Raw genomic sequence first — 27,465 nt, 5'->3', positions numbered from 1 at the left:
TTATTTTCCCATTTAAGCAGTTAACTTCTGAGTTGTTCTTAAACACTAGGGAGCTCTAGCTAGAGCAGCCAGTTTGGTCAGCAATCCAGGATTTAGGCAGGTAGTCTATTATTTATGTAGTGGAAATATAAGTGATTTTGTATTGTATATGTGATTTAGTATTTTAGTATTTTCTGTGCCAGTTTTATTTCAGATTTAATTCTGGGACATGCTGTGCTACGTAGTCCTTTTGGATTTCTGCAACTGTTGCTCTTGGAGCCATGCTCCTGCTGCAGAATTCCAACAGGAGCAAACATATGGGGATTCTTCCGTCCTTGGCTTGCCCCACCATTTGTTCCATGTTTTAAACCAACTGGTGCTGTACCCAGTGGAGTACATCTGTTACAGTTTATTGCTAGAAATTTGCAATTCATTTCAGTTTGCTAAAATAATATTCATGGCCAAGCATTAAGCAATTACAAAACAGAGTAGACAAAATCTTGCTGCAATTTTTATGTGATGCAGAATCTACTGCCCAGCTTGGGCAATTTGGGCACTCAGCAGTCAGATACTGTTCTGACAGTTGAGTTTGATTATCCTGAGAAAATCAAGGCTATCTTGAGACCTCCCTTATGTGGATGTCCCTGCTCTGTTTTAATTGAGGGCAAAATAAATTGGCAAAAATAACGACTGAATGCATTTGGTTGTTACAGCTTGCCTGAGGTACTCATCTGGGGAACACCCTGAACTGGAGCAGAGTCTTTGCTGCTGGAATTACAGGGGCACATTCAATAACAACCTGTAACTCTTGCAGAAAGTAAACTGCATGTAGGTTGCTAAATAGTCTATATGTTTTTTGAATGTTGTACCTCACTTTGTCTCTGTGCTTCAGGCAAGCTGGGAGTTACTGTGTTGGGCTATGTTGTTGTTTGCAGAGGTGAGGTTTCTGGTTTGAAGGAAAATTGGATTACCAATCATTCCTTTCTGAGTAAAGCATTAAGTAGTTGAATAGAAAGTGACTCCTTCACATTTAAAATAAAAAGTCCCCATAATCAGCGCAATAATACAAGAGATGACTGTTTCATCATTATCACCCTCTGAAGCAGATATTTAAAATTACAAAGAATCACAATATAATATTCATAACCCCATCACACTCATCATATTTCTCTAAGTCAGTCTTGCACATCTTTGACATATAGTAACAGAATAAACACACTCTGCTCACCACAGTGGAGACATGTACTGCTAAAGCCAAGGCTTTTTTATAGGTAAACTTGCAAACTAATTCCAGAAGTTACAACCAACAATGTGCCTGTTTTTGTTCTCCATCACATACCTGAGTCTGCATCTGTCTTTTGGATGCCTTTCACACTCATCCCTTGAAATATACGAGGTTGCTTTTGCCATAGAAGTTGGTTACTTGCCTGATTTGTAAAAGAGTTTTGGTTCCAAAAATTAGATTTAATTTGTTGAGTTACACTAGGATAGTGCAAGGCATTGCAAACTTCATTCTGCCTATGCTGTCAGACCACCACTATGACTTAAAAGTATGGCTACATTCCTGAGATTTATTTGTGTCCTGGTAAATAAAAGCATTTTAAGAAAAATACAGCTCACTAGGCTTAGAAGGAGATTGTTTTGATGGGGAAATTGGAGTTTATACTGAAATGATGAAACATTCAGAAATAACCCAGATCTTTTAAAATGTTTTTGCTTGTTTTGCTTCAGAAGTGTTACTTGAAGTGATACAATGAACCAGAATTATGTGTTTCTATATGCTGTACATAAAAAATATCTGTGAATGGAAGCCATTATTAAAGCTACTAAATATAATTCTGTTTTCTAGTAATCCTAGAAATGTCTTTAAATATTCATCATCTAAGTGGCATGGACAATACAATCTAAACAAATTAGTATGGAGTTGGGCTATAATGTGGAATGATTGCATTTGGTTTTACAGAGCGCTGTAAATAAGCGTGTAAAGTGTGATCTAAGAAGCTTTGAACCTCTATGGAAATTTTAATCTATATTGTAATGTCTTTTGTTCTTTTTCCACAGAACATTCTGGCTTTAAATCCCCGAAAACAAACACATGCAACTCTTCACTCAACTGCAGCAAAGAAACTAGTCAAGAAGCAATGGAAACGGAATTCTGACAAAAACTGTTCAGTAAGTGCACGTTTATCACTGCATCTGGAACATGTTTATCATCGCATCTGGAACAATCATTGAGGCTGAAATCACAGCTGTGGGAGAAATAAATTAGTGTTATTCAGTAGCCGCATTTGGCTTCTAGTTTGTTCCTGTAGATACAAAGTTACTTTGTGATGAGCTGTTTACTTTTCAGAACCTATTGCATACTTTTTGATTTTTGGTGATTTTAGTAAGTGTTTGATACAGCTTTTGTGCCTTTTGTAATGGAGTCTGATCCCTCTCAAGTATCACCATGCTGAACCCCTTGATTTCCCTGGGTATCCTTTTCTGCCACTTTCTTCTTCTCTTTCTGTTTTCCAAGAGTCACACTGGGCTGAGTAGCACTTCACTATCCTTTCTGAGACTTTTAAAGATGGTTTTATTTTGCTACAGAAATAGGGGAGCCTGTCATATGTACCTATTTTTTATATAAATAAATATATAAAGCTTAGATTAAAATGTGACTCTGGATTTTAAATTTTGTGCACTGTATTTTTCAGGAAATATTTGATTTTGGAATAAATATTTTTCTTGCTGTAAACTGTCTATATTCTTCTGTATTTCTGCCATTATATATCAGCATTTTCTCTCTAGGTATTTGAATTCCTAGTCTCAGTGTGATATTTGACTAATCCTATCAGACTTTTTTTGTCTCTTTGATCTCTCATCTGATTAGAAGGTTTGTACTGTTTTTACTGTCTTCCTACAGGTTGTCTTACATAATCCTCTAAATTCAGAAACCTTTTAGGTAGAGTACTAGTTTCCTTATGGGCATAATCATATTAGTGTCTTTTCATAGTGTTGTCAAAACACCTTCTCACACTAAAAAGGAAAATTCAGGTAGGAAGTTAATTTTCTTTGTAATTAAAATATGCTATCCAAAACCCGAGAATACACAAACCCAACCAAAAATGCCAAAAAGTTCCTCAGTTTCTTAAAATCTTGAAATGTTTGTGAACTTGGATGATTATTTTGGGATGTCTGATGCAGATATTGCCCGCAACTATCTGTTCCTGCTGCAGAGAATGTTGGGCTGCTTAGCAAGTAGGCAGCTGCAGTGTACACTGTCATGTTTTCAGGTGACCTGAAATCAATACCAGGCTGTAAACTCCTCTGTTTTCAGAAGGTGTTTGTTAGGAAGCTCAGGTATCCGTGCAGCAGGGCAGATGGGTATCTGTGTAGTAACCTAATTAGCTGTTCCAATGTAAATTATTCTGGTTAGTTAAACTGTAACAGTCACAGAAATATTTTACTAGTGGGTGCATTAACACATATTTCCTGAAGTGTCTAGGCTTTTAGATCACTTTGTTATCCTTGAGCTGTTCTCCATGTCAGCCTTGCTTGATTTTTTTTCATTCAGTTGACTCATAAAGTGTTTGATATTTGCTGTTGATTTTGAAAGTGCATTGTTTTCTAGAAATTGTCTCTCCATGTTCCTGCTGTTAGCTGTGTAGACACCTCATGGTGTCTCAAATATTTCTGGATTCCCAAGGTCTGAGCTTCTTGACTTGTGCAAACACTTTGGATTGGGGTTTATTGCCAGCTTGTGGGCCTTGTCTGGATTTTCAGTTGAAAGAAATTCTGAACGTTGTCAAATATTGTAGGATGATGTTTTGGCATAGGCTTGCAGTCTAATAAACAACTTGGTTTTATAGTTCTGCAGTACTACCTGGAGATCTGTGCAGTTATTAGCACCCTGTCCTGACAGGAATCTGCTTATGGGGTGCAGTTTACAGAATTAAAACTTAGAAAGAAACAAATGTGTATATGGGCAGATATAACTACTTTCATTGTGAATAGTTTTAATACTGCCTTATTATGTATTATTTAGTAGAAACATCATATTTGGTTTGCAAACTATTATAGGAAATGTAGAGTGCTAGAAGGACCTGTAAAGGGATAGTCCTTATTTTTAGATGGGCAATAATCCTGGTTTTTAAAACTGACAAACTTTTCTTTGCTCAGAGATATGTAGCTTACTCTTACGGTGTAAGATTTACCACATAGATTTCTATTAGCTTACTACAGGAAAAAACGCCCTGAAAAATGAAAAATATCAAATATTTTTTGGTCTCCCATTGCATAAAAGACATCAGTAAAAACTAAGAGACCTTTTACATTCTCCAAATCATTGTTTTTGAGTGGTTTTAATAAAAAAATAAAATGGTTGAATCCTTTCATTTCCTTCCTAAATTAAGAAAGCTAATTTAGGAAAGGATTCATTGAGCAGTTTTCTGTTTTGGTCTGAAGAGCCACTGGCGATAATGCGTAGGCCTGCTAATGAATAGATCAGCCTCCATTTGAGGTCCATATGAACTTTATTGTTTCTATTTCCTTAAAATCTGAATTTGACTTTTAACTTCGGATTCTTTTAAAGCTGTTCTGATGCTGCCTTCGCAGAACTACTGTTGAAAGGAAGGTGGGAGTATGAAAATACAAAACTAATTAAATTAACAGCCCTCAAAACTCTGAACAAAGGCTGCATCTGCTGAGGCATGCACACAGTGACTTTGTAATGTCTAATACACTTCCAGATGGCAGACTTACATATTTCTTCAGAATAATTAAACAAGTGAAATTTTAACTCCTAGCCTGCTCTGAGACACTTTGAGTTACCATTTAATGAGTTCTGAAGTGGGAATGGAATGTCAATATCTTTACTCAGCATTGGATAGGTATTCTCCGATAGGAAGGTTCAGTTATGCTTTCAACGGGTATTATTGTTTATTTACTATGTTAGCAACCAAGTGTTGCTGTAAAAATTATTTATAGCTTTAGGTGTAAGATTAGTCAGCTTTCCTTCAGAAATTTTAACTCAGATTTGTATCAGAGTAGGAAAACTTTGTGTCACCCTCAGTAACAGTGTTAGAACTAAGCATTAACACTCTTGTTTCTTATGAGTCATGCTGAAAAGGGGTATAAATAGATGCCTCTAGTTAATTTGTCTAAAAGATTTCTGTTGTCCAGAAAAAATTCAAAGTAGAATTGTTTTGAAATGGCTGTTCTAATAGTAAGCATTAAAGAAGGGTGCAAAATTTAGGTCACGTTAGATCATCAATTTACAGATAGAACAAAAGCAAAGGGATCAACTGTGAAACTGTGAGAATTTGCTTTGATTTCAGGTTTTTCCTAAGTAGTTCAGGATTGTTTAGACTTTGGATTAATATTTTTATTTATTGTTTCCAGCTCTTTATAATTCCATTTTTGTATGTATTTTGTGCTTACCTACATTTAGGTTGCCAACTAAGGAGGTAACATTGTGTGCATTTGCATTGCACCCAGCACACTGGTTCCTTGCTTTATGAATAGGGTTTCTAAGCATTATGGGACAAATTTTGTTTTACCTTGTACATGTGCAGGTTTGTAATTTAAATGAAATTCACCTCCACAAGTTTTATAAATTGATTTTCTACTGGAGAATTCAGTGGGATATTTTAGTCCGCCCTTCTTTTTGGTAATGAAATCTTGTAGATACCTACTAAGGATAGGTGAGAAATTTATATAGATCCACCTATGTATTCAGACTTGCTTCAATTTCTGCATTTAGAAATAATTGTAACATTTGCTCCAGATGGAAATGCTGGAAATATTTCAACACGACAAGAAGGTGAAAAGGAAATGGGGTTTAAATTGGTTTGTAGCTAATTGCCATAGCCTGTAACAGTATTGATTTTCTGGCAGTAGTAGCATTGTTCTTTGTCCTTACATATGCTAAGCCTGATCAGCATTGTGGAAAAAGAGCCTCTCTTCCATGAACAGAATAATTTTGATACTCACCTCTTTTTGGTTTTGGTGTTTCTTTTTTTATTTATTTTTTTCCTTGTTTTTTTTTTTTCTTTTCGGCAAATGCTCACTTGGCGAAAGAGACTTTAACTGTACTCTATTTTTTTCCAGCAATTAGAGAAAACCAAATAACCAAATTCTTCACCTTGTGTTTTTCTGTGCAACATTAAGTTGCAACTGCCAGATTACTTTGTGTTAATGATGGAGCTTGAGATCTGCAATTCATTGCAAGATGTAACAGCTCATGTTGCGCTTTATGTTTAGGGTCAAGAGTACTCCCTTAAAACAGTAGTAATTAGAGCTTGCTAAAACGTCTAAGTGCTTTTCCCTTGGATAGTATTTCTGTGTCTGTCATTGCTATATATAAACATCTGTATAAAGAAATTTTTTAGAAAAAGGTATGTAAGTACCTCTTGATGTACAAATGTCCAGGCTTGCATAGAAAAATCTGTAAACAAGATGATCTTTCTCAGCTATAATCAGCTGTTACTCTAAGTGTTGTGAGGTGGAAAAAGTTCACGTGATTTTTGTGCCTAATCATCTATCATGCTTGCAGAATAATCAAGTTAGCATTTCACAAATAACTGATGGATTGAAGCAGAAATAGTGCAAATTGCAAACAAGTAAATAGAAAACCCAGTACACCGAAGGCCTGAAATCAGGAGCCTTAATGAATAAATGCTTTTTCAGTGAATAATTTGTCCATTTCTAGACATGTATTGATGATTCTGTATTTATAAATAAAAATAATCCCAAATATTGTAAAATAGAGAACACTCATTAAAGGAAATCAACTCAATTATATTTATAATCTAAACGTATAGTTTACCTTTGCAAATATTTATTTTTGTCTTCATTACATATGAATATGCAAGTTTAGCTCTTTTCTGAATGGGTATACAATGGCAGATGTCTCTCTAATCGCTGCTCTATTCAAACATTAATTGGTAGAACATATGTAGAATTCTACTAGTCTGAATAGGTATAGGATAGCAGCAGTCTCTTTAATCACATCACTATTCAACCACTAATTGGTGTGATGATTAAGGGACATTAGAGGGAGCACTTTGACATCTGATTCTTTGAACTGATGTCTGCTGGAGCTGCGCTGTATTCATCATGGCCAGACTGATTTCTTAAATAAAATGCTCTGATTCCCAAATGTGGAAAATATTGCGTTAGGATCTATTGAGGTGATTAGGGAATTTGAGAATGATTCTTTTTTTTAACTAGTGATTGACTGTATATGCACAAACTATTCATATGAATAATACATGTGTTGCTGAGTATCAGAAAGAGCTGAGAAGTAACATCAAGAGATTTTCTCTTTTCTCATAGTGTCAATAATTAAATATTAATACGCATTTTAAAATGTACCAGTTTAATCATTTAGCAGTCAAATTTCTACTCATGCATTTTTTAGATTAACTAATTACTCTGCATTTTCTCTTATCGATAGCATATGCTGGCATTTATAACCCTTTCACTGGAATAAAGCGGTTTACATGTTTATATATGATATCACATATACTGGTTCTAAGAAATGCATATTATGAATTACCTTGAATCTTATGTTTTATATTAGTTTCAATATCTTAAGGTGTTTTCATTAGAATATCTCAATAGCTCCTAACTTGCCTAGATGCAACAAATTAGTGGTTTTATGCACATTTTGTGTATTAAATTGCAAATATTGGGTGATGGCAAGTTGTGCCAGATGATTTCTTAGTACTGCAAAAAAGATTCCTTCTCACCCTGTGACTCTTCTGGAGTGCTGTGCAAAACCACCTCCAATCCTTCAACTGCTGCTGTTCAGAGTTCTTCAGGTTTGGTGTTCCTCTTATTTGATATTGGATGATTTCTCTTTTATAGAGAAGCATTCACTTTTTAGTGAGCAGCATTTAGTCCCAGGTATATTTCTGATCTCAATCATTTCAAAACTGAAGTGTTTCAGAGTTGCAAATTGTTTAGCTTTGCACAAAATTATATGACAAAATGAAAAATGCTTATCTGCCTAAAGTACTGAATTCTAGGTAAGTCCAATTCATATTCCCCTTCATTAAAGCTGAGCAAATCAGGGTAGAGATAGGATCAGAAACCATTTTCACTATCAACTTTCAACCTCTGCTTAGTATATTCTTTCAGATGTAGAATTCTGTATACTTTCCTCTGGTTACTGGATGGAGATAGAGGTGCCTTCTTACACTGTTTTTTTTGGAAAACAGAAAAAATATCAAGACTAGCTTATCTTTCCTCAGACCTTCTACTCCCACCTTTTTTTTTTTTCTTTTGCTTTTGTAAGTTACTGCCTATGCTGAAACCAAGATTGCTCTTTCCTCTACTAGTCTTTCCTCTTCTATAGTGAAGGCCATCAGACATGTGCTGTTCCTTCTTCAAGAGTGTTAGGTTATCTGGTATTTATGGTCCAAATTCTGGCCCATTAGTTTGGTTTGATTTTGAAATTCTCTTCTTGCCTTTTGAAATGTTTCGTTTCTCTTCCTTCCCTCTTTCCCTTATTCCACCAAACATTATGACAGTAGAAACCATTAGTACATTAGTGTTTTCCAATTAACCAAGTCACTAAGGTCTTGGGTGAATCATGAATCATCTTGATTCAGGTTATTTTTTGGTGATAGAAAACAGCCTTGTTGTTTTTCAGTTAGTTGCACACTCACTGGATATTTTTTTAATCTAGTCTCCATTTTTAGTTGGTTTATTAAAATGGGCTGTGGAATAATTGGGGGGGAAGAAGTTTATTCTAGATTTGCCACATCTACTCTGCCAGTTATTCTTGAATTCCTTCATCCTCTTAAAGAAAGAAAATAAGATTGATTTAACATTGGTTTTACATGCCCATGTTGGCGCTTTTTATATCACAATGTAAGTTTTAATATACGTACTTCATTTTTCTTTTTTTTTTTTTTTGGTTTGGGTTTTGTGTTTTTTTTTTTTGTTTTTGTTTTTTTTTTTTTTGTTGTTGTTGTTTTGGTTTTTTTTTTATTCCCCTCCCCCCAGTCCCCCTCTGTAAAGGGAAGCATGATGTCTGTCTCTTCTGACCTTTTGGAACCACAAGCCTTCTAGTGAGTGCAATTGATAGTGCTCCATGCATTGCTTCAGTTAGCTCCTTGATGACTCAGTGATACATGAGCTGAATCAGTCTGATTAAAAAGAATAAATAATTCTTTTTTTCTGTGCTCAAGCCTGTAATGCGATGTTCTTGTTAAAAATATATTTTTTATGTTGTAGTTATGGCTATACTATGCTATTTTCATGACGAGAGCAGGGAGGGCTGTTGATTCTGCATCACCTATTTGCTCTGTTGCACATAATCTGTACTTCTCTTCATTTTCTTCTCATGTATATGGAACAGTTTTCTTACTATCATTTTACAATTTTTTCCTCTTCCTTTTTAACTTAAATTTGCATAAGCATAACTTTCTGGTTTTATTCCCACAGTGTTTATGCAGTTCATTTATACTTAGAAAATTTGTCTACTCTAGGTATGTGTCATAGTTTCCCTGCTTTTATGATTTTGATTTCCAGGCCATTGAGGGAGGCATGGTATGATCATAAAGGTGTGATAAGAACAGTCTTTTGGGTCAATTTTTGTTTTTTTTTTTGTTTCCTGTTTGTTTTGGGTTTTTTTTGTTTTTTTTTTTTTTTCCCTTGCTTTGCTTAGGAATAGTTCCCCTTTGTGAATTTCTGTAGGGTTTGCCCTTTCTCCTGCTTTTCTTTACTGGTCAGTATAACTCTGAGGAGACATACCAGAAGTTATATTTTCTGAAGTTCTCCATCCTCATTCTTTTACCCTCACCACTTTCTGCACTTGGAATTGATTGTAATCTATTATAGAGGTAAGTCATTGATTGTAAGACACTTTGATTTTTTAAATGCAGCCTGTAAACCACAGATCCTAATAATGGTAGCATGCAAGTATTCTTTGATGTGATAACTGGCAAGCTTTGTTAATAACAGTCATTTAATCAGAAACACAGAATTTTAAAAACAATATCAACTCTTGCCAATCTTATAAATTCTGATATCAATCTGAATGGACTTTAACCCTTTAGCAAGTGGATGAAGTTGTAGAATAAATACAGAACATACTTTTCATCAATATTTTTTTTAACTTAGTTCAATATAAATTCTATAGAATAAGGTAAACAGTTCAAAAACATTAATTTTGAGAAGATGATTAGTATTTGAAATATCCAAAATTTATTTGTAATTTGAATCCAAATTTGTAAAGAATAGTTTCACACTGAACTGTAAAACAACTTCAAAAAGTTAAGACTATGAGGATTGCTCATAGGGAGTTGAAACAAATGAGATTGATTGGCAAAGCAGGAAATATAGAGGGAAAAATGAGAACTTTCAAAAGTCAAGTTGAGTCACTCTGGGTGAAAGAAATTAAAACAAATAGTAAAAGGTTATTCAGCTATATAAAACAAATAGTAGAAGATTCTTAAGCTGTTTAAACTGAAAGAAATAAAAGAACAAGCAAAGTCAGTGTGAAGATAGGATTAAGCATTTTAGGTATTGTCTGAAGTCTTTGTGAATTGTTGTTCCTACTTTCAGTAAAATGGGAATAAAGCAAGAGGTGGCTAAACGGGCAGAAAAGTGCATAAGTGGAAATTACACCTGACAGGCCGGAAGGAAAACTTGAAGTGTTTTATGTTTGAAGTTTAAGGAACAGAACAACATCCATGAAATTATCACAGAAAAATTGACATGTGAAATTACAAGCTTTGTAGTAGAGCAGTTCTTGATTAAAGAAGAGGTGATGCAGTTTGGGTGTGTTAAAAGACACAGAACTGATGGGCAGCTCTCTCTCTGTTGGTCTCGTATTGGCAGCATGCAAAACTTCGAAAACAAAATTTGAAGCAGAGATTTATTAAGTGCATTAGGGAAAATGGAAGATAGAAGAAGGCATATTGGGCTTTATTCTTGGGGATAAATTGTGACACACTGACAAGGGTTTTGGGTTTTTATTTTTGCCAATTAATAATGAAGTGTCATCTGCTTAGATTAGAATAGTAGCATGGATAAGGAACTGGCTAGAGGGGAAATGAGAGTGAGAAGTGCTTAAAAAAGATCTGCTGGGCTTTTAGCAGAGCTTTTTGAAGGATCAGTCTTCAGATTCATAACATTTAAGCTTTTCATTAATGAGCTTGACATAAATATTAGGAGCATGTTACAAGAAAGTCGACACACACTGTCAATACAGAAGGAACTAGAACATCATAAAGAACCGTGTGACACTGAAATTTAGAATAAAAAAGATAAGAATAAATTTAATAGTGCAATTAGGAGGCTGTACAGCCAAGGGCTGAGGATGAGAATGACTAGGAGCCTAATGTCTGGAATTAAGCAAAAAGAAGATTTAGAAATACCAGCTAATCAGAGGGTGATGGTTCCATGAACTGGGTAAGAAAATCTGAATGTGAAATGAATGTGAAAACAAGAGGTTAGCTGTGATTGTCCAAGTTGTCACTTACAGTCTCCTGTATGCTTTAATGTTTTGGACTGTAAGGGTTGTGTAGAATAAATTGCTTTTAAATCGCATCAGATACATAGTGAACATTGAAATCTTCATGGGGAAAAATGGTCTGCCTTCAAGTAAGGATCTGGTTAGTGGCCAGTAAACAAGGCTGCACACTGAGCCCAGGGTTGAAAGGCTAATGATTAGGTGTGCCTTCTCTGTTGTGTTTTCTAAGTCACGAAACATTTCTATGTAAAGTAGCATCTGACTGTGTAATTAAAACTGGGTTTGCTGCATGCATGTGCAGGAGCCAAATCAAGTTTTGAAACCTTTTTTAGGCATTTTAAATTTAAGTGCCTGACTGTGCCATGCCTGTGTTTGTTTTATGGTCTGTATGATCTATGGGTTCTTCTGTGTTCTCTAGCCAACTCTATGTGCCTTACTTCAGCCTTCTCCTTTTATGAACATTACTCAGGGAATGAAGTTATTTGTGTACCTGAATGTTAGTTTCTGTTCTTTGTTTATTTGTGTGGATCATTTGCAACCTGTCTTTACTAAGTAACAAATTGTAGCTGATAGATGTAGATTTATGCTGTTAAATACCTTTTTGAGGTATGTGGTCTCTGATCTGCTTTCTTTTCACTTGCTACTGACGCAAGTGCTATGCAGACATGAAATGGCTTTGAGGCTGATTTAGCTATATATAAAATTTCTAATCAAGAATGCTGATTTTTGATCCCTGTCAGAAATACAATGTTAACATTTTCATCATTTTGTGGGGCTTCATTGTAGGTTTGTTTTTGGCTAAATTATGTAGTTATCTTTTATTTTAGTATTTCTAGTTTTTGACTTCTCTTCCAAGACTCCAAGTATCCTTAAAGTTTTAGTTCCTTGCATAAGTATCATTTCATTCACTTTCTTTCTCAGAGGTGGTTGGTGAAAGAAGTCTTTCACTGCTGTGGAACAAAAAAAAAGGACTTTTGGTGAAACTAGCTTAGTATCTTTGTAACTCAGCTCATGCTGTTGATAAGTGTGGACTTAATGAGCATTTGGTTCTAACTTTTGAAGACGGAGCACATAAACTTGCATTTTAAAGAGAAGTGTTGTGGGGAGAATTCACTTTGCTTTCACTTCTGTCACATCTGAAGTATTTAGAAGTAATAAATACTGAATATCTTTTAATATTGAATCTATAGTTTTTGGGGACAAACTTCAATTTCCTTATACTTCCACTTCATTTTTGACCATGCTTGGACCATTTTTCCTACCCTATACAAACTGCAGGCTATTTTTATTTTTGGAGTAAAGCTGTCAGAAAAAGCTAATGAATCTCAGCCACTAATGCATCCACAGTAACTATTAAGAGTTGCTTGAATTTAACACATTTTAATTGCATAAGAAATCTTATTTACATTGTGTTTCTCAAAGAGTGTAACAGCAGTAGTATTGATGAACAGCAATAACATAAAAGTTGCACATGTTTTACAGAGTCCATTAGAGACCAGAGGGCAGTGTGCATCGGAGTAGGTGTGTAGCCATTTCTTGTGCTGTTGCTGATGCTTTCTCTGGAGTTTTCTTTTCAATTTGTTTTCTTCTGCATTTATTTGTCAGTGAATGGCCAAACAATGTGAGAAGGATCTTGCATATATTTGTAGCAATAAGTCTGAAAAGCTCTGTTGCCACCAGGGCTCTAGAAAAGCTGTAGAGAGGTACGGGGTGTTGCTAGGCAACACTGCATGGCCACAGATAGTATTTTTATTTTAATTTATTTATTCTTCAGTTTGAGTGTGTCCTGCTTGGAGCCATTTGGGTAATAGTTAAGCAAGCACATAGAAATCAGAGAGCTGCAGGAGTGGAATAAAGGAATGCAATATAAAAATATAAGAAAGGAAAAGCCATGACACATAATTAAATGACCAAGAGACATGAAATAATTAGTAAGGACTAGAGAGAAAAAGTAAACAAGCATGAGGAAATAAGAGCAGGAGAGAAAAAAAACCCAAGTTATGAAAAAAAAAATAGAAAAGATAGGGCATTATTGAAGAAAAATTAAAAATTGAAAGCTCAAACAGTTTATACACAAGGGGAACTGGAAGCTTGCTGCATAGGAATAAGAATTAAAAATCAGAGATAAAAATGACTTCAAGAAGAAAAGGGAGAAATTTGGTAATGATGTTAAAAGAATGATGATTTTTGTTTCTTTTTGATTTGCATCATCCTGTTCATTCCTATTACTCTGTTAGCCCATATGCAATAGTAGCAGTGACACTCAGGAGCTGGGGACTGATTAATAAGTCCAATATGTTTCCCAGAGAGGAAAAATAATTTAAAGTAAGAGTTTCAGTGTTATTTAGAAATTATTCAATCTGTCTGTTTGGAAATAGCATTCAAAACTAGGTTATTGCATTTTATAGAAAAAATGTGGGTGATTATACCAAGGGTGCTAGGTCAAGCACTGGTTGCACAGAGGGAGTGGGTTGTTCATACTCTCTGAGTTAAACATGATAAGCAGGGGCAGGTCTGTCCTGTGCAGTGTTCGGGGAACTAAAAGGCCTTAATTCAAAATAGTTGGAGCCATTTATAGGCTTGAATAGCATAGCAGTGTGAGGAAAATTCTGTGCCAGAGTCAGCCTGGCTGAGAGACCCATTTAATTAGCTCAGGAACTGTGCTACCTGGCCCAAATGTCTTGAGCACTGTTTGTGGGATCCGAATTAGACTCCTCCAAACAGTGCTAAGCCAAATTCAAATCTAGGAGCCTGTACTGCAGTTCTCTTCTGGTGTATCTTGGCTCTGTATGGCCCTGATTGCTTGGGAATTGCTGGGAAGGTGCTTGGCTGGTGCTTTGGGGCATATTTGTATTGTTCACCTCAGCTTGAACATAGCAATTTTCAAGAGACTAACAAGAAGGGGAATGCAGCAGCCTGAGCTGTCTGAAGGCAGGCCAGAAGGTTTTGGGAGAAAGCTATTCAGATTGAGACATGAAAGCTTCCAAAGAAGTGAAAACCTTACAAAGAAGACAGTAAATGAGATAGAGAACCAGAAGAGTGCATAGTGCCATAGTGAGGTATTGAGTAGTTAGTGCTCTTCTCTCTAACACTGTAAATGGAACTGAGACCTGAGGCAATATATTTATCCTGGATCCTGTTCTCAAGCTACATGTGAATAAACAAGCAGCATTTACAGCAGCATTCTCTTAATGCTTTTTTGAATGCCTTGCTGAAAGATGTAGCTACACATGAGCCCTATTCATTTCTGTGTATAGGAAAGTTATTTTTCACATGATTTCTTACAGAAAATAATACCACTTATTTTCCTAAATTTCTTTTGGAAGATTCTAAAGCTTGTTAAACATGCATAGTATCTTCAAAGAAGTTTGCACTTATTTGAGCAGTTTTCCCTAATTTTTGGTTACGCCTGTATGTCTGTAAATAGGTGTCACAACAGATAGTGATAACTTCATAGGATCTGCAACCATTGTAATATCTTCATACCTCTGATTTTCTGAATTTTTTCTTGAGAGGGAAAAAGCATTTTAAGTGTTTGTACTGTCCTACTTTGTTGTTTCTTTCCCACACTGTCCCCACCAAGACTTAACTTTCCACCTTCTCAGCAGTGAGTGTAAGCTTTTGTTTTGACTAACATGTCTTGATGCATGATATTTAAAAATATAGTTGTCTTGACTATTAAACAGCTTTGTGAGTCTTTCTGCATTCTTATTCATGCTTTCCTTTTTTTATTTTCCACTTCCATTTGTTTTTTCTGACTCTATGTATATATTACAGAGTCTGAGGTGGCTGTTATACTGTGTCTTTTGCAATAAGGTTTGAGGTACTAGTCATTGCTAAGCATGGTAAGGGATGCATGTAATTATAGTAGTTTTTGCACAATCTTTTTTCTATATAGTATTTTGAAAACAGAAGATTTTAGAAAATTCTAAATCAGAATAGCTGATTTAGCTATTTTAGATGACAATTAATTTAAAATGTGCTTAAATACTTGGCTTTTCTGGACATCTCAGCAAAAGGATGTGTTTTGAATCTCAAAGAAAATGGAAATAGAAGAGAAATTACAGCCAATTTTTTTTCCCAAAGATATGTGATTTGTCACCTATCTTCTTCTGGCATGTGTCCTGTCACCTACAGTTACTTGTGAGTTAACATACAGTTAAAAACTTAAGAGCTGAGGTAACATTTTGTTGGGTGTTTGCATATGGTATCCATACTTTGTGAATGAACTTAAGATTACTATTACTATTATTATTATTATTATTATTATTATTATTATTATTATTATTATTATTATTATACAAGTATTTAATTATTACAATTTTTATTATAAAATTATTTAATTATTGCTATTTTTATTCTTCAGGTTTTCATTAGCTATGATAGTGATGAAAAATCTGAAAAACAATGCTAACACATGTAACACAGCTGCACCAAAGTCTTGATGCAAGGGTTGTGGTTTACTGTCTGCAGTCTTTTTTCTAGTACTTATTTCTTTCACTTGGATAGACATTTCTCAAGTGAATTGAATATTTCCAATTATTCGTCTGAGGAAATTTAGTCTGTTTCATATTTTGTTTCATTGCTACTATATAAGGCATTGCTATTTAAGTAGCAATGTGATACTGATGCTAATTTTTGATAACACAGTAACCCAGAATATAAGTGTATATACTCTCCTCTGGATAGTTTACCTGGTCACATACCTGATGATATCTTAATATTTTTTGTGGAATTGTTTCACTCACAACACTGAAGTATTTCACATGTTGCTGTTTTCATCTCCTAAATCAAGCAGACAGAGGATGGGATTTTTCCCACTCCTTCTACCAGACAGATAATTAAATAATTATAAAATAATAATAATAATAATAAAATATGGGGTTCATTTGTGAACTGTGGGCACCATTTGCAAACACCCAACAAAATGTTACCTCAGATCTTAAGTTCTTAACTGTGTGTTAACTCAGAAGTACCTGAAGGTGACGGGAGACATGCCAGGGGAAGATATATAAGTGAGTTGACAAATCACATATCTTCAGAAAAAAAAAAGCTGTAATTTTTCTTCTATAAACTCATATATGGAAGTCTTTTAGATGTTGGAGAGAATTAGGAGCACACAATTTAGCAAGTAGTATGTGGAAGGGGGTGGTGCATGTGTTTCTAAAACTGGCAATAGAAAGATGCGATCTAAGTTGTGATCTGTAAGGTTAGGAGACAAGGACCTTGGAATGACCTTGCTGTTGTGGTTTAACCCCAGATGGCAGCTAAGCACCATAGCCACTTGCTCACCCTGCAGTGGGATGAGGGAGACAATCAGAAGGGTAAAAGTGAGAAAACTTCTGGGCTGAGACATAGACAATTTAGTAGATAAAGCAAAAGCTGCACATGCAAGCAAAGCGAGGAATTCATTCAGTACTTCCTGTGGCAGGCAGGTGTTCAGCCACCTCCAGGAAAGCCTGGCTCCATTGCACACAATGGGGACTTGGGAAGATAAACACCATCACAGAATAAATAAAGCTGGAAAAGACCTCCAACCAAAAGTTGATCACCTCCAACCTTCAGCTACATACTGCCATGCCCACTCAACCATATTGCAGGGAGTAACCACTCTGGACCTCCCCCCTTCTCTTTCCCCCAGCTTTATGTGCTGAGCATATGGACTGGGATATGCCTCTGGGTAGCTGGGGGCAGCCTTGTCCCCTCCCAAATCCTTGTGCACTCCCAGCATCCTTGCTTGGGGTCTTGATGCTGAGTAAGTGCTGCTCAGCAATAGCTGAAACATCCCTGTGTTATCAACACTGTTTTCAGCACAAATCCAAAACACAGCCCCAGAGCAGCTGCTGTGAAGAAAATTAACTCTACCCCTCCCAAACGCAGGTTTTTTGGCAAGAATCTTATGCGAATCCACGAGAAATGGTTGAAGAAGATTAGCTTCTGCAGAACTGGTTGGGAGAAAAATTTATTTACTTTTGTTAAACACTGAGGCAACAGCACAATGAAAGAAAATGCTTTGTCGTGGCCTATCTGAAAAATACTGCTGTTGGACAATAAAATGTGCGAGGAGATGAAAGGTGGCATCGTGGGCTGAGGAAGCAAGCTTGTTACATATAATTTGCGTTTATTCCACTACATAAGGCAGGACCATACTGTTTCAGGATGGTGTTTAAGCATTTAATTGTAAATTTATCTTTAAAAAAGCTTTCATATTAGATAATTCTTTAGCTATGCATGAAAAATAAGAGGTATCCTCTAAGTTAGTACTTTCAAATACGTGGGGTTAATTCCTTTAATTCTTGATCATTTTGGTTCTAAAAGAGCAAGGGCTTTTGGGTATGTTTTTTCTTATAGTCTTCGTTGAAGGTCAAGAACATAATCTGTTCGTAGGAGTACAGTTCTACCTACATTTTAAAGATTCTTCCTTTTTTCCCAGGTTATGAGCTCTGTAAATGTTAATTCTCAATATGAGTCTGGTCTTTACCTGCATAGTCTCATTTTATTTAATCTCAATGAGTCAAGGGAATATTTATCTAAGCAGAGTAAAGAATCCCAGGGGAAGAGCAAGCAGGGTTGAGGTATGTGAAAGTAATAGGAGGGGAAGGGAGTATAGCATTTGGGATTTTTTTTTTCTTAGTCATTAGTTGTATTTTCACTGTCAAGTAGAAATAGTATATTTAGAAATTCTGTGAAGAACCTGTGTCTCTTTATTTAAACTTAATGCTCTTAAAGAATTAGATTGTAAATTCATGTTGAGAATACCAGGCTCTCCAAGAGGAAAAAGCAGGACTACAACTATATTAAAAAAGGAACAGGTTTTAGATTAAGCTTTTGATATTCATGATGTGTATTGTTCTCTGCTACAGAACCCTGTCCCATAAAGGGAAGCAGTCCTGCAACTGTCCCTTCAGATGCAGGCAGACCAGTAGTTTGTTGCCAAGTCTTCTCATTCATCTGCTGATTAAGTTTAACATTTGTTTTTCAAAGAGAAAGAAATGTGGGAGGCAAAGGTTTTCCTTTTTTTTTTTTTTTCTCCCTGAACGTTTTTTTCTCTCTTTTAAAGCTGAGTCACAAGAGAAAGGAGCATTATAAATTGTCCTACCTAGTTAGTGGCATCACCTGTGTTCTCTGCTCCATTATTATTATTTCCAGCTGTGCCTCTGGTTTCTTGCATATCTTTTGTAGCTCTTTATTCTTTTGAGTTCCTCAGTCTACTATTTTTTGTTGCATGCTTGGTCCTTTCAGAATGTTTTTTCTCACCCTCCGTGTATCACTACTATCTGATGTGTTATCCATTGCCAAAACACGTGGTGTCTGCATCTGCTCTGACAACAGCAGGTTGAATTCAAGCAAGATACTATACCCTTATGTGAACATGAAGACTGTGATAAATTTGCCACTTGAAATTTCTGCGTGAAGCAGCATGAAAAGGAAGTTAGCAGAATGCCATCTCTGCACTGAACATCTTTCACAGCCCCAGTAAAATTGCAGACGAAAGTGTTAACTATGTTTAACAAGTAATTAACTTCTGTATGATTACCTATCTTTAAGGATTAAATGTGCCATACTTTAAACTAGGAAAAGTTAAAAAAATCCAAAATTGTCTGCTTTCATTTAAGAATTTACAATTGTTTTAACTGTAGTATTTCTGTAATAATTATTACCAAAACTCTACACTTGCAGTTCCAGAAATCAGTACATGCATCAGTATTTCCTGGTATCAATCCTGTATTAGCAATATATTCCTGTTTGTGGAGAAAATGTGATACTTGTTCTTGAGTTCACCTGTGTGCTATTTTTAGTGCCTTAAATTTACTGCTAAAAAAAATCTTGAGAAAATTAACATGGTTATGCCAATAAGGCATTGATTAAAGCATGCCACAATTCTACATAGTGAATTTGCTATTGGTTCTTATTTTATTACTAACACTTAGGCTAGATTTCTGTTGGAAGTCTGCTTTTTGGATGTACTAATATCTATACTTTCCTAAGACCTTGTCTGGACAATGTGGCTGTATCACATAATGAAAAAAAATGTTATAACAAATATTCATGTATTATGAATGGCATGCAATCAAATGTTATGTAAATACCTGAGGGCTCAATATACTTTCTGCAGATATTAGGAATATGTCTGTATTTTAAATTTTTTTTTAAGATATGTTTTTCCTTTGAGAACAACTGGTCAGCTGGTCAGTTAGCAGTTTAAAGCTGCTCTTTCCCCCTTTTCGGAAAAAGAACCACTTGAGAATGAGTCACAGCAAATAGGAAGAAGGAATCTAGTAAGCAGACATTGCAAAGATGATAATATGTTGCAGGTATGATCAAACAGTTCTTTTATGTGTTAGTTTTTAAGATTGCTCTTAAGGTAAGGCCCCCTGGCAAATGGCATCAGTTTTGTTTAGTTGCTCAGTATGAAGACAGTTTCAGGAGGCTTCCTTTATGGAATACAGCTATTGGCTCTTGAATAACATTAGAATAAATGCAATATATGTAAGTAATTTTACCCTATAGCAGATGGGAGCTTAAGTCATTGAGAAGAAGATCAATGGAATCATTTAGCTTTTTGTGTTGTTTCAGTGTAGAAAGGCAGTCTGTTCCAAATCAAGAGAGGAGTCTGCTAAGAATATTTAGGTTTCATTGAAATAAAGCACAGTTCACATCAAAAGAAGATGTGCTATTTCAAATTCATAACAATTGACTATTAATCTGTTTTTAATATTTTTCTTTGGCATGTAATCCTGTTTAATTAGATTCTACTCTCTCTGTTGTTTCAAGATTCCATAAACTGGAGTCTTATATACCAGCTGCTAAAGCAGGAGTTACTGTCTAAATGATATTCACAATGAGTATTTGGAAGGTTTACAATTATACCCTTGCTAATAAATTGTGCTATTTTCCCCAACAGTTTTAAGTGCTAATCTTCAGAAGGCATTTTAAAATTAGCTAAAATTCTGTCAAGAGATTTACAAAAATTGTTAGCATGAAGATAATTATGTCACAGTCCTTGGACTCCATCTCTGATTGTGTGCATAAATCAGAAAATGTCAGCTGTGTTTTCCCTTAATAATTATCCTTGCAGCAATATATTACAGTTTGGATTACTATTATACTGTTGCTTTAGGTTTATAAACCACAAGTTCATTATTTCTGAAGTTTTCTGCTGATGAAATAATTCAAATTTCTGGAATAAGTGATTATTTGTGTTAACACTTCATATCTATCAATAAGAAGATCAATATGAAAATCAGTGTTCTAAACTTTTCTACAGTCCCCCTAATATAGGCAGCTTTGTTACTATTTTGTTAAAGGAGGTCTCTTCTACAGTATGGCCAACATTTTCAAAAGAGCTAGCTGATGTGGTCACCCTTGTAGCATGTGTGGAATTTGAAGTTCTAAGGACTTTCTGGACCAAAACTTGAGAATCTTTCTGGATGTAGATATTTCCAGAAGATTTTGTAGGTCCTCAGTAGTTTTGATAATTTGTTGTTGGAACCTACCTCCTTAAACATAATGAGTTAAAATATCAGAGTGAGCTTGTGAATCCTTCAGAATTTGGGCTAGGCTGTCTCATTTTAAGGACTCAGAAATCTAGGTACAAATACACGTAATAAATTAATAAATTAAATTTGTCTGCTTAAACAGTAGGAAACTGAAACAACATACTCTTGGAATCTTTCTGATGGATTATAAAAAAGAAAATGGGAAAATTGATTTGTTTTACCATTAGTAGTAATAGTAAATTTGAGCTGAATAGGTGAGAGCTCTTGTCTTTCAATTGCTGTTCATTCCTTAGGTTTAATACTCAGGAAATTAGATGTTAAAAGTGTGAGATTTACTCAAAATTTCTAAGAAAATTTTCTAAAACCATGCAGAAGCAATGTATTCTGAGAATTCAGCAATCATAATACTAACCTTAAAAACCTCTTTCACAGAAGAGAGATGGTATTTCAAGTAGGGCTTTTCATTTGGCAGTGTATCGACAAGGATAAGAGATCTACTCAACTTCAGTGGTGCAGGCTGCCTTAGAATAGGTCTTACACTGTTGTCACTACAAAAGATTTTTATTTCTCAACTATCTCAAAATGTGTGTAGAGAAATTATCTGTAATTTTGAAAGTCTTCTGTGAAGAATTTCAGGATAGATTTAAAATAGCAGGATATGGCTTAGTGTGAGTCCACTCTTGTTTTGATGCTTGGAAGATTTATGGTTGATTTCAATGGGAGTGGGGTCATATTTAGCCCTACTAGATGACAGAATGGGCAAGTTTGAGTTACGGTCTGCCAAGACTGACTCTTACTCCTGTTGTGGCAGAGCAGAGGCAGCAGTGCTTTTGTCATTTAGGGACGTCCTCAGTGGTGACACTAGGCTGTTGGTTTCTGAGCTACTTCTGCCAAGTTCTTCATTTGACTGAAGGGGTCAAATGAAGAATCCCCTTTCCAATAAGTCAACAAAGAGGCCTTTTTCATCCAAGACGAAAACATAGGCAAGAAAGGTAAGCTGATGAATGTTGAGGGATGGGTTTTAAAAAGTGTGACTTCACTTTTGCCAGAATATCCTAGGTTTTTATTTAAAACTTGAGGGTTTCTTTATTTCTATTCTTGCTTGAGCTAGATGGCCAGTGTCAGAGTACTTTGGACTTGTCACTTAAAATAACTGAAAATATAGAATTGTGAGCGCATAGTCTTTGCTCCCAAAGCTTGCAGTTTATTTTATTAACAGAAATAAATTGTAGCAGGAAAAAGTCATATTTTCATGGTTATGAGAGGAAAGGCTTTTCAGCTTGTTCATTAATCTTCCTTCTTCCCCATCTTCATACGCTCATTATTCATCTTTCTCATTTATGGTTATACATTTTACCAATCTGCTGTGTGTCATGCCACAGATAGTTAAAAATGGAGATGTGGACCGGATATTCACAACTAGTTGTCATGAAGCTTAAGATCTCATATGATAAATAAGCCATTTATTTATAGATAAAATATAAATACTTGCTTCCTGCTCTTGCTTTTTAGTACACTAAAAGAATTCTAAGTATTTATCCTAGAATCATATAAGAAGCAGTATTTAGACTTTTGTGGCTTTTTTCTGTGTAATGGTGTTTTGACTTGTGGTGACCATGTCCCTAATTGCAACTCTGTTCTTTTTCTTCCTTCCAAACTTCTCAAGGGTGATATTTAATTTAGTATTGTGCAGAACTATAGATATGACAACAGCAATAACATATAGACTCCTATACAATTATTGAATCAGAGAGTTGAAACTTCTAGACTCTATCTGTACCCACAAAAAAATCACTTGGCAGTGAGCCACCAAAAGCAATTTTTTTCATTGCTTGCATTTTGATGTTTTTACTTTGGCTGCTGCTCAAAATGAAACACCTTGGGCTTGAATTGCTCATTAGACTTAAATGTATTGTGACGTATTGTGGGCCAAAATACACTATGCAATATGCATATGCAGTATGCTTATACATATAAATTATTTGGTAGCATGGATAATCAAATGAGCTCAGTTTTTGCTACTGATTTAATACTTCAGAATGTAAAACTCACCCTGGTCATGGTCTACTGAAGTTTCCTCATTTCCCAGACATATTCTTCAGAGTATTCTCATGCTTACAATTTCATTTCAAGTCTTTCTCAGAAACTGATATCCTTTCAGATGATATACAATATTGCATGGGAGCTGACACTCAGACACCTGAAGTGCCATCTATGCACCTGTAGCTACACTTATATTTCAGACACCCTTTTCTCCTTCCTCTGAGATGATCAAGCCATGCTTGCATGAGTGGAAAAGCAGTGGGTATGCTCAGCAGTTGCTTACTCTCCTGTTCAGTACAAATGCAGTAACATGGTCCTATGAGGTCATTCTCCTTCATGAGTTTCCTTCTGGCTCAGTTTTTAGCTCATTTTCTTCTAATGACTCTATGGTTTGCTCTCCAGCTACTGTATCTTACATGAGAGCTATTTGGCTGAAAGTAGCTGAGAAAGATACTGTCCAGAAAAAGTTCTCAGAAATGGTAGAAGTAAGTTCATCTTCTTGCGAAGTGAATTGGTACAGCAGCTATTCTTTTAGTCAGTAATTTTGTTTTATTTGTTCTGGGTTATCTGGTCATTTTTATATTGGGTGTATAGTTGAGATGGAGTATTTTGTGTGTAAGGCTAAATGATCACAGCATTTTCTTTAGATATGGGCCGCTTTTGTTGTCCCTCAGCCAATTAACACAGTATGGTCTATATAGACAAATAGCAACTGAACTTACTTCAGCATTTTCTATATGGACAGGACCAATTATTTTAACTTGTTAAATCTTGAGATGAGTTAGTTTGCTTTGGATAGTCTGTTATTTTTACATGCTTTATATCACAAGGTCAGGAATGAATTGTGTGATGCTCAGATTTTTTGAACCTGTTGTGAGGTGCTGGTGACACAGGATTGTTAAAACATAGGCACTTGGAGCAATATTCCAAATTTTGTTTCCTCTGATTTCTGTTTTCCTGGAGGATGGGAGGTTTAATTTTGCATGCATAGGTACTTGCATCTTAGTATTGATGAATCGAGAATCCTTCATTAATTAGTATTGTTGATTTGGATTTCATTTGTATATTTTAAATGACTAGCCTGCCTGTATGTGCTTGAAGCTGAAGGTCAGTGGATGCTGATCTGATTAATGGAATACTTCATTGTACAGCTTCTGTATTTCTTTTGCAATCCCTTGGACTCGAGTATGATTTTGCTGTGCAAAGGACAACTTATTGTAATATAAACAAACAAATCACTTTAACTGTGGGACAAGACTTACTGTGACATGCGTAGTTTTTACAAAGGAGAAAAAAGATGTCAAAAGGTCCAAATATGTGTAGCTCTGTTAATTTTTCTGCTCAGAAATGTATTGTAAAAGCATTAAAACGTTGTATTAAAAGATCTATAATCTTATCTAAAAATAATGATAGTTTAAATCTTAATTGGAGAAGCAAAAATACCTTGCTAGGTCATTTATAAGAATCTAATAATTTCCTTTTCAGTAATGCTTTTATAGCCTCAGATTGAATGTAATTATAAAAGTAAAGAATCAATGCAAATAAGAAAAAAACAATAGATAACTCTTATTGTCTTTATAACTAGTTTTAAGATGTGGTCTTAAAATTAATTCACTTATTAAATACTGTGAAAGCAATATGACCAAATAATAGCACCCATAATTTCTTTAAAATTATGGCTACATATAGAGCCTGGCAATCCTGCCTTCGAGGCTGTTAGCAATAGGAACTATTTTGCTTGCAACTTGTTTCTTTTAAACCCATATGGCAAAATTATGCCTCCCAGAGGTAACTCTTGGTAATGGAGAAAGTTGTTGGGAAGAACAGGGATAACCTAAAAGCCTCCTGTATTGATGAAGCCTCAAGAGAATATAAAAATCCTATGGAAGATGCAGATGATTAGAGAACTCCTGTTCACTGGTATTTCAGACTCTGTACAGACACAAATTACTGCACTTTCCAGCATCTTCTGAATCAATTTTACTGTCTTTGTGGCAGGAGAAGAGAAGCATCAGTGCTCTGAAGTAATGGAACCAGTCACACATTTAGTAATAATTTGCAGAATACATCAAAGTTTTACTTCATTTATTGTGACAAAATTGTTGGCTTCATATTACTTTTAGAAATATTGGTCAGCTCTAATCCGGAAGAAACATTGTAGTTGAGATGTGTGTAAACAATTAGACTTTTCAATTTCTGATATGTTTTAAAAATTAAATTAAAGAGGAATTAAATATGACTGGTTTGTTCCAACAACACAGCCTGTTTTGTTGGGACAAAATTTATAACTTTTATTATAATAATAATAAAAATGATCATTTAGGTTTCTGTTCTCCTGTGTGCTATAGTAGCATTGTAGAGATAAATGAAAAGTCGTAGTACACAGAGGTAAATGAAAAAAAAATTAAAGAATAAAAAGTAAAAATTCTATATATTTCATTATGGAAAATTTATAAGACGATTTCCATGACAACCATATAATAAGATTCATGTTTACTTTAATTCTGAGTTCTCAATGTCTTTTTAATGACTCCTATGTAATTAAAACAGAATGCATAATTTGAGGTAACATAATATAAATCAGTTTTGTTTGCGTGATGCTGAATACTGTTAATACTTGTACAATGAACTGTTTAAGAGCCTTACATGTCCATTTGTTGCAGAACTGTGAGAAACTGGAAAATAATTTTGATGACATCAAGCACACGACTCTTAGTGAGCGAGGAGCACTTCGAGAAGCAATGAGGTAAGTCTGGGTCACCATAGCAACAGTCACAGATGTGGTAAAGAAAGAGTCATTCTTCATTATTGGGGGAACAAATGAGTTCATTGCCACCATTCAGCTCTATTCTCTAAGGTATTAATTTGTCAGTGGAGAGGCTTCCCTTGAGGCTGTACTTTGGTTTTGAAGCTGCATAAATGTTAAGCCTGACTGCACAGTAAAAAATGTAAATGTTTAATTTGTTATTTAAAATGCTTAAGGGGTGCCTTGCTTTATATTTATACTAAACTGTGAGTGAATGAAAATATTGTTCATCTAAATTCTATAAGTGTTAAAGCAATTGTACAATGGTGTCTGAACAAACCTGTATTTGCTTTAAATTGATTTTGATTTTTATGTATGTAGTTTGTGTGTACTCTGATTTTATCACCAAAATTATGTGATTTTTTTTTTTATAATGGAATGTAAGAATCTGTCTGGTCCTTTATGTGTTGTAGAGATGTATATTTTTGTTTAATATCATCATATTGTTGCACTTAATACTTAATTAGAGGAGGTTAAAATTAATCAGAAGATGAATTTTCTGCCATCTTTATTTCCACTGCAGAGTATCTGGTACAGGACTCCAAAGTCCTGCCAGATATAGTGCCTGGAAAAGGGAGTGATTACTATGCAGAAAGGTGGTAGAATTGAAGACAGTTTTTCTAAAGTAACTTACTGAATAATCAGGAAGATGTTATTTATAGTATTATCTGTGAATCAGAAAATTATATAAGCTTCACTTTTAAAGGTTTTGAAATTGGATAGTAAAATGTAATGATGCAAGCATAGTACTTCATCTCATTTGCCTGATACCAGGGTAACTTCTTACACTTGAAGCAGTACAATAAAAAGTAAAAACAACAACAATCCCCCTAAGAATCTACTTGAAAAAAATAAATACACCTATTTGCTTTGACTGTGTCCGTTATCCATTTAAATTGATTGATGTGTGTGAATGACTTGATTTGCATGGCTTACGTTCACGATGCTCGTCTCACGTACGCTGACTTTTTGAAAAGGTATTCTTACCTACAAGTATGCTGAACATTTCAACTACCAGTGCTGCAAATAACTGTAAAAATAATGGCATTCACCTTTCTAATAGTGATTTTTGCTTTATGCTTGTGTTGCTTCATATGTTTAGGGTTTTCTCCCAGTGTGGTCAGTCATCTGTGTACGTAAATCTTGCATGTAGTGTCAGTAAATGGAAAGTGATTTAAAATAAAGATTAGGGGACTTTTTGGCAAATGAAAAAGCTACCTTTAGTATTTGTAACAAATTGGATTTCAAGTTCCTGCTGTCCTGTAGCAGTGTTCATGTTTGTGACGTTTTGCAATACATGACTCAGCAGGGATAATGTTTTAAAAACTTGGGAGCTGACAGCTCTTTGGTGATCAACATTAAATAGCAGGGGGAGCTTTGGCATTTCAAAGGTCATGTTTCTGTTACAAAGCCTGTTTAGAAGATTCTTGTGGTTCTTTGCTGTGCAAAAGCACTTTACTATCTCATAAATTTGTATCCTGGCTATTTTTGCTATTGTTCAAGCCATTCTGAGAAATAGTTATTGATTGTAAAGAGTGACAGATATTGTGCGGTGCTGGAATTCGCTTAATTGCAGTCAGTATTATATGGTTGGTTGTTTCCCGAGTTGTTTTTTTATTTTAAGATAAAGAAAATACCTGACTTACTAAATTTATACTGCTGTGTGTTTT

General features: G+C 35.0%; 1 protein-coding gene across 15 annotated transcripts in view; it reads left to right on the top strand.

Annotated features, from left to right (window-relative positions):
* DPYD (dihydropyrimidine dehydrogenase) overlaps positions 1-27,465 on the top strand; it is a 438,624-nt gene that overhangs the window by 82,674 nt on the left and 328,485 nt on the right. For all 15 annotated transcript variants that reach the window (XR_005981107.2, XR_004368573.3, XR_012057143.1 and 12 more), the window contains 2 exons: positions 2,041-2,151; positions 25,653-25,735. Coding sequence is in view for 11 of the 15 variants with exons in the window: in XM_030279236.4 (XP_030135096.4) it covers positions 2,041-2,151; positions 25,653-25,735 (194 nt within the window). In the remaining 4 variants the exon portion in view is untranslated. The remainder of the gene's footprint in view (positions 1-2,040; positions 2,152-25,652; positions 25,736-27,465) is intronic.

The sequence above is a fragment of the Taeniopygia guttata genome, chromosome 8 (genome assembly GCF_048771995.1).
Source record: "Taeniopygia guttata chromosome 8, bTaeGut7.mat, whole genome shotgun sequence".
In the NCBI taxonomy this organism is placed as follows: domain Eukaryota; kingdom Metazoa; phylum Chordata; class Aves; order Passeriformes; family Estrildidae; genus Taeniopygia; species Taeniopygia guttata.
This window is presented reverse-complemented; position numbering and strand designations above follow the sequence as displayed.